The sequence below is a fragment of the Rattus rattus genome, chromosome 14 (genome assembly GCF_011064425.1).
Source record: "Rattus rattus isolate New Zealand chromosome 14, Rrattus_CSIRO_v1, whole genome shotgun sequence".
NCBI classification, from domain to species: domain Eukaryota; kingdom Metazoa; phylum Chordata; class Mammalia; order Rodentia; family Muridae; genus Rattus; species Rattus rattus.
In genome coordinates, this window is record NC_046167.1 from 45,814,404 (window position 1) to 45,821,829 (window position 7,426).

The 7,426-nt window shown below is 41.8% G+C and overlaps 1 protein-coding gene across 2 annotated transcripts; it reads right to left on the reverse strand.

Moving 5' to 3' along the window:
• Positions 1 to 1,395: 1,395 nt before the first annotated feature.
• Positions 1,396 to 3,416, reverse strand: Hdgfl1 (HDGF like 1). Of its 2 annotated transcripts, XM_032885195.1 has the most exons (2): positions 2,947 to 3,383; positions 2,451 to 2,820 (listed from the first exon to the last, which is right to left on the reverse strand). In XM_032885195.1, the coding sequence occupies exons 1-2, from the start codon at positions 3,381 to 3,383 to the stop codon at positions 2,451 to 2,453; spliced, it is 807 nt and encodes a 268-aa protein (XP_032741086.1). The 2 variants fall into 2 exon arrangements, with proteins under 2 accessions (XP_032741085.1, XP_032741086.1); XM_032885194.1 differs by having other exon boundaries at positions 1,396 to 3,416.
• Between the last annotated feature and the right edge of the window lie 4,010 nt (positions 3,417 to 7,426).

The window sequence follows — 7,426 nt, forward strand, 5'->3', positions numbered from 1 at the left end:
TTATGCTTATCTCTGGCAAATACAGCAATCCCCATTCAAACCTCCCAGCATCTTAGGCATCTTGAAAAGTACTGAATGCACAATTGTCCCCATCACTTCACCAAGTCATTTGTACACAAAACAATTGCCACGTCCCCAGATGATTTTAAACACCCATGAGCAATGTTTGTTAATCTCGTTTTTTTCCCCTCACAAATTTCTACATGTTCACTTCAAAACAGAAGAATGTAAAAAGCTCTCAACTGAATTGGAAGTTTTATATAATACCAAGGGATAAAGTAGAACAAAGCACCTGTGCTTTAGAATGAGAGAAAAACCTATGTCTGAATCTTAGTATATCACTTAGTACTTGTCTGCCAGTGGGAAAATAGTTAATGTTTCTGAATTTCAACTCCCTTAGGTCTACAATAGAGATAATAGTAGCTGTCTAATTGGATGGCTACATTATAAAGACATTGTGTGTAAAAAAAGTAGAGGATCCCTTTAGAAATTAGCTACTGTCTTGATTACTTATTACTAGAATAGCTACTTTATTAACTTCTGAATTCATAGTGTTTAGGAGGCACAATTCGGAAGAAAATGCTTAAGTATTAGAAATCTGTATTTAAGTCCTGAGAGTTCAATGGAAAACTGGAAAGTTTTGAACTAGAGTTCTTTAAGACAAAACACTGACTAATAACAGCTACCTTATTACTATAAAAGGCCATAGTTCAGGTCATGTGCCAGCAATTCAGTAAGCACTAACTTTCACTATTAATGCAATAGTAGTAACTGAAAAAACAATGACAGAACTTACATTAGGACAATTTAACAGAAGTGAATTTTACTAGTATAGAATACAGGTTACTTGCTAGTGATGGGTTACCCTTTGACATGGTGGCTGGGATTTATTGATTCCTCAATTCTTCATGCGGAGCCTGGGACCCGACATATGACTAAGACTAAGAATGTTTAAATTTCCCCATATATTTGCACAAAACCACCAAAAGTTTCCAAATATTACACAGATACTACTTCCTTTTACAACTAGGAGTATGGAGCTGCTATACTTCATAACAAAGGTGTTAGTGTGTAAATTGAAAAGATAGGGTAAGCAAACCAATCAATGATTTCTCTCACCAAAAAACAAAACAAAACAAAACAAAAACATACGACACATTCAGATTAGAAATATACCAGGTTGTCATCATCCAAACCTTTCAATCTTTTCCCACCCATTTCAGTGAATTATGGCAACTGTTTTTAATGGTGTGAAAGGTGGTGACATCAAGAAACAAAGGCTTCTCCAAGAAGAGCTTCCTTTTCTGTAGGTGTTTGCTTTAGCACTACAAAACGGAGTAGCACATTCAAAACTCAATTCTTTGGACATCAAAGGAACAAGCCTGAAGAGATTTGTTTTAAAGTAATCAACGGTTTTATTTCCTAGAATTGAAATAGTCTACGGTTCTCAGATCTAAACCTCCAAACGTATAGTTATTTTTTTTTTTTTCATCAGAGCCCAACGGGAAAGAGCAGGGCCAAGGGGTTACAGGTACAAAGGTACATAGAGACAGAAGAGGCTGGGAAGGGACACTCAACTTCTCAGTACATTTTGCAGTAGGTGACAACACTGAGGGGCCCAGGTGCTGACATGCAGATAGAAATAGCACCTTAAGGAAAACAAAGCCTTAACAACAAGCAGGTCATCAAACCCCAAACAAAAAGGGCTATGAGATTGGCCATAGGAAAACTAGGAGTCACACCGAAGGTTGTTCTAAATGTAATAAAATTACTCTTAAAATAAGATGGTTTCTAAAGTATTCTTATGTCTAAGTGATATATGTATGACTAAAGGCTTGGGGCTTCAGGGTGGGTTCAAAGCAGCAGCAGAAGTCTCCTGAGGGCATCCATCAGTGGCCCAAGAGATGTGAAGAGGATAATGTCTCACCTCTTCAACCCAAAAGGGCAGGCAGTCTTCAGATCTTATAACTTGGGAGCCCCAAGTGCTTTAGTAAAAAAGAAAAAAAAAGTGCCCAGGACAACAAAAATCTTTGCTGGACTCTGCTGGCTCACTTTCCCTAAACGTATAAAACTGGGAAAGGAATTATGGAAGGACGAGACAGGCACTCAGGGTGGGTGTGGGGTAGACTAGCAAAGCCATAGTTTACAGACTGCCCCTCCCAGACCCTTGAATGTTGTCCCTGCTCTTTATCTTCCACCCCATTCACTCGTGGTTTCTAGGCAGAGGTTCAGAATGCCGGTAAGTGTTTAGGGTGGGAAGGTGGCCACAATTTAAGCCACAAAGTTGATGTTAACTGACCTGTCCCATCATGCCAGGAATTTGGGCTTGGAGAAGGTGAGTGAATGAAGGAAAGGTGGACTGGGTGAAGACAGGGCCCTAGCGGGTTTCCCAAGCCACAGCCAGGTGGCACCAGGAACGGGTAGAGAGGGCTCTTTTACAGACACCGTGACTACAGGCCTTCGATTTCTCCAACCATCAGGCCCTGGACTGCCTCCTCTGTGGCCTCTTCTTCCAACGGAGTCTGCTGTTCCTGGGCTTGGTCAGGCTCCTCCACGAAGGGGCAGGCCTCTGCCTCGCGCTCTCCAGCCGGCTCCATCTCCAGCGCGCCAGGCGCCGCCTCCCTGGGCCGTTTGGGAGGACTGTGAGGCTGTTCATCCTCCGCGCTCCTCTTCAGACTCTCCGGCTCCTCCACTACAGCCATGGCCTCAGCTTCAGCGTGCTGCTCTCGCACTTGCTCGGCTTGCTGATCTCCTGGCTCGGCCTCAGTGAGGCCAGGCTCCTCTTTGGCATCCAGTAGGTCATAGGCAGGCTGGGGCTCCTGCTCCGGCTCCGGCTCCGGCTCAGGCTCGGGCTCCGGCTCCGGCTCCTGCTCCAGCTCCGGCTCCTGCTCCGGCTCCTGCTCCGGCTCCTGCTCCGGCTCCGGCTCCGGCTCCGGCTCCGGCTCCGGCTCCTGCTCACACTCTTTCTCAGGCCTTGGTTCTGCCTCCAGCTCAGGCATGGATTCCAGCTCAGGCCTGGATTCCGGCTCCAGCTCCTGCCCCGGCTCTGGCTCCTCTCCTGGCCCTGGCTCCTCGGCACAAAGCTGCTCCTCATCTGGGCACAGGCAAGGGGAGGCCTCAACCATAGGGTCGTGCTCGATCTCCCACAGCCCCTCACTGAAGCCGCGCCTCTTGTTAGGCTTGCCGAACCTCTCCTTGGACTCCTCATAAGGAAAAAGGTGCTTGGGGCCCAGCAGGGCGGTCTCATGGGTCCCGAAGAAGAACACCTGGTAGCGGTTGGGTTCAGTGACATGTTCAATCCTCGCTGGCCAATGGGCATAGCCCTTTAATTTGGCAAACACCAGGTCCCCGGTCTTGTATTTTGGGCGGCTGAAGCAAGACATGGCGTGTGCTCTGGGTCCCCGCCTTGGCGACCGGAAGCCGACTACCGTGTCTGCTTAGGCCACTGCGCAGAGTGCGCATGAGCAGCGGGGGGCATCTCGAGGACGCTGGCAACGCTTCCTTCTTGAGAATGTTGCACTGCAAAGAGGGCATTATCTCTGAGAGCCAATGGCTGATGGAGCCCTAACCCAGATGCCATGGTTACCTGAATGTTACAGCAAATAGCAAGAGAGATATACATGGCGGTTGTGGTGACAAGGACTCAGTGTATCTCCATCTTGAAGACACCTGTGCCATAAAGATGATCTTTTGGTTATATTCCTGAGTAGCTTAGAAAACCTGTGATTGAAGTAATGAGGGAAGAAAACACAGTTATACAAATGGAAACATATTTCTCTGAAACTTGTAATACTCTGGAGTTACCTTTTAGAGCCTTTGTGAGACAGTATAGGCTCACTACAAAAACCCTAGGAGGCCTCCCTGAGAAATCTAGGTTAGAGTTTTCATTTTCTGGTTTACTCTGAGACCATCATTGGAACTTATATTAAGGCTCAAACACTGTGGAAGTCTGGTGAAGGAAGAGTCAGCAGTCAGCAGTCTGGTTAGGATGTCTAGAGGACACATGACTAAGAACAGAAGCTCTAAGCTTACTAATTTTATGGTGATAAAATGTGTATAGAAACATCACCATCATGGCAACCTACATAGAACAATATAGCCAACAAGTTCCCATACATGAAACCTAATGGCTGCATTATGAGAATATTGGGAATGTGGTAGATATTCTCAGTAGTTTTCTGTAAGAGAATATTGGGTTCTCCGTCAGAGAGGCTCCATCTCCCCCTGGGGCACTGAGCTAGAAAATAGTAGGAAAACACTATTGAATACTTAAATGACTCTTGATAAGCTTTTGTGGTAAGCATCCCCTCAAAAGATTTGTCTTTCTTTTAAATATGATATTGAAAATAGAGTGATTTGATTGCCTAATTTGCAGGTAGTAGACTTGCTTTATTCTAACTACCTTGAGTCTAAAACCTTCAGCAAAGCATCTAGCTGATTACCTCATGGTAGAGTGACTGTTTTGGACACTACAATTTTTGGAAGGATACTAGAACAGTTTTAAGGAGAGGATACATGCAACAATGGTTTTAGACATTCTCCAGACCATTGGCACAATCCTTCAAAACTAGTACCCTAAGCACAACATTTGATAAATACTCATAGCCATTCTCACCTAGGCCAGAGAAGCACCTGTCCTAAACCCAGAAGAAGGCCCATGATTGATGCTTACACAATATTTTATTTAAATAATAATCAGTTTACTTTACTTTCCCAGTCATATGGAGAGGTACCCTCTTATGCTCACTATGTAGTTCTAACCATAGGCCAAACACAAGATTTCTCTGTAGAGGTAGGTTTTGTTTGTTTGCTTGTCTACTTTTGATTTTATTGTTGACAGAATGGGCTAAGTTGGCAGCAGGAAGACAAGATAACTTAAATGATTAGCCAAGCTATCATTTTGCAGACAAAAGCCACTTCTGTAGCAGCAATAGTGAAGGCAGGGCAATGTGGTCATCTTAAAGAGCAATTGCAACAGAAATAATGGAAAGAAGATGGATGGAAGATAGAAGGCTGTGATAGGCTCTGAGCACTTGAAGATCAGAAGCTGTACACCCTGGTTGTTGCAAGAGTTCGAGGAAGTTGCCAGTTGTTAACGACCAAAGATTTCAGGCACCCTAAGTCTGGAGCTCTTGTCCCAGTTACAGACTTGGGGATCCTAATACTCACATTTGGGAAATATAGCACTTGCTTCAATGTCAGTTTGAGAGCTGTAATACTAGGGGATAATGCTTGCTGCTGCCTGACGCTCTCCTGTTGCTGTTGATGTAAGCCAAGGATTCCAAGTACTGCCTAGTACCAGGGCCAGGAGTGGTTACAGGCTAAAGCAATGAGCCTTGAACATCATAAATTTCTGGCTTCAAAAGTTTGGTAGCAACGGCTCCTTGTTTCCAGGGTTTGTAAATAGCATTCTTTGGATATGCCAGTCTAACCCATAAACCTTGGACTGGACTGACAATGCTAGAAGAATGTCTCCTCATAATTCCTACCCAGTTTATAAAAAGTGCACAAATCATTCTCTTGATAATTTATGCCTAAAAATTAGAGGTCTATTTCTGTAAAATATATTGGAAACACAGACCTGCTGGGGATCACAGTCTAAAAATAAAAAATAATCTGAACTAATATATGACTTTAGGAATGAATGAGAGATTCTGTGTGAATAACTTGTCATACTTCCCAATCTCTTTTGAATTCTTCTTGCTATCTCAATGAACATTCATATACATATACAAATGTATTATAACACTCTTGGCTACTTTGAAAAAGACATTTCAGTACTAATTAAGTATTTAATGGGACAGATGTTCTTTGGTGGTATAATAAATGAAAAAAATAGAATCATTAACAAGTTTCAGTACTATACAAATTTGTGTGGAGTTTGCTAGGTGGGATCAGCCATTTTACCTTTGTATAGTGGAGACCTTTGGTAAAATGGAGTGGTGAATGGAATTGTTTCCAAAAAGTGAAACGGAGTAATTTGATATTCCTAATAAAGTCTTTTTAACTTTTTTAAAACCATTTTAAGATGTCCATTTATCCTGCAGATATCAACAACATTGACAGTGAACCAAGTGCAGCACACTTGCTTTTGGTTTTATAAGTAAAGTTCTAGGAAACTAGGAGAGTTTAATGAGACTTAAAGAAAACGGCAGATCACAGCAGCCCATAGGTGGGAGGAATAGCAAGTTGCTGTATTCAGAGGTCACTTAGGTAATCCTGATCATCTTCTATCATTTATCCTAAATATGGTACTTCACTGGGTATAGCATGTACAAAGGTGTCTCTGGTAGAAAAGAAAAATCTTCACAACTGCCCAGAAGTGACAGTTATCCATCATATTAATATGATAGCAAGAGCAAACCTAAAGTCCAGACTTTTATGTAATCACCAGTAAATCCAGAATAACAAACAAGTCATATAACAATAATTGGGAGATGAATCACTACAGGTATTGACTGGAGTAAAGGTAGAGGTAGGAATTACATAACCCAAATCTACCTGAAACTTGTATGGAGATATAACCAGAAAAAGAGACTAGAAGGCAATAAAAATATTTAGATCTGCATAGAACTATGTAGACTGTATTAGATCAATAGGTGCAATTCCTCTAACAGATATTGTACCTCTAGTTTTCCCAGTTTAAGAGATAAAGCACTAGGACATTATGACCTAAACTGGTCTTTAAATGAAAAATGATGGGCCCTCTCTAAATAAACCACCAAATGAACTCTAGGAGAAATTGATAATACCTATGGTATTAGGGCATTTTTAGAGAACCAGTATAAGATACTGTAGAAAATTCTGACATCTTTTGCTTGTTTTTCAGTCTTCTATGGCTAAATGTGTACGTGTGTGTGTGTGTGTGTGTGCGCGCACGTTTGTGTGTATGTTGCTATATATGTTTGAACATATCTTCTGATATATAGTCAAATTTTAAATTTTATATTAAAATTGATGAGCCTATATATCTGTTGTTATTAGGGATTGAATCTAGGAGTGTGTATATGGTAGAACAAGGAGGGCATTGAGAATGAGAAAGTCCATACAGCCAACTGTCATGTTGAAAAAAGATTACATGTCCAACACAACCTCAGTGTGAAACAGTCAAGAAGTTTCTTCACTTGGAACTTTTTAAGAATAATATTCTTAAATGATACTTTCCACCTTCTGGTAACTCATTTCGAGAAGGATAAACAAAGGGAAAGTAGAATGTCCTTTCAGATATAAAAAAAGACCATTTTTGTTCATTTCTTTTTATATCTGTGTACACTGATCCCTGACAAGCTAGCATGAGGCATAGTCATTTGCCTTAAAAAGCAACGTGTCTTTGAGCATTGCAAATCTCTTGATGTTCATAGTAGCTCAGTTGGTTTAGATTTGATTGCTATAAAGTACTTCCAAATAACTACACTCACCACTTTCA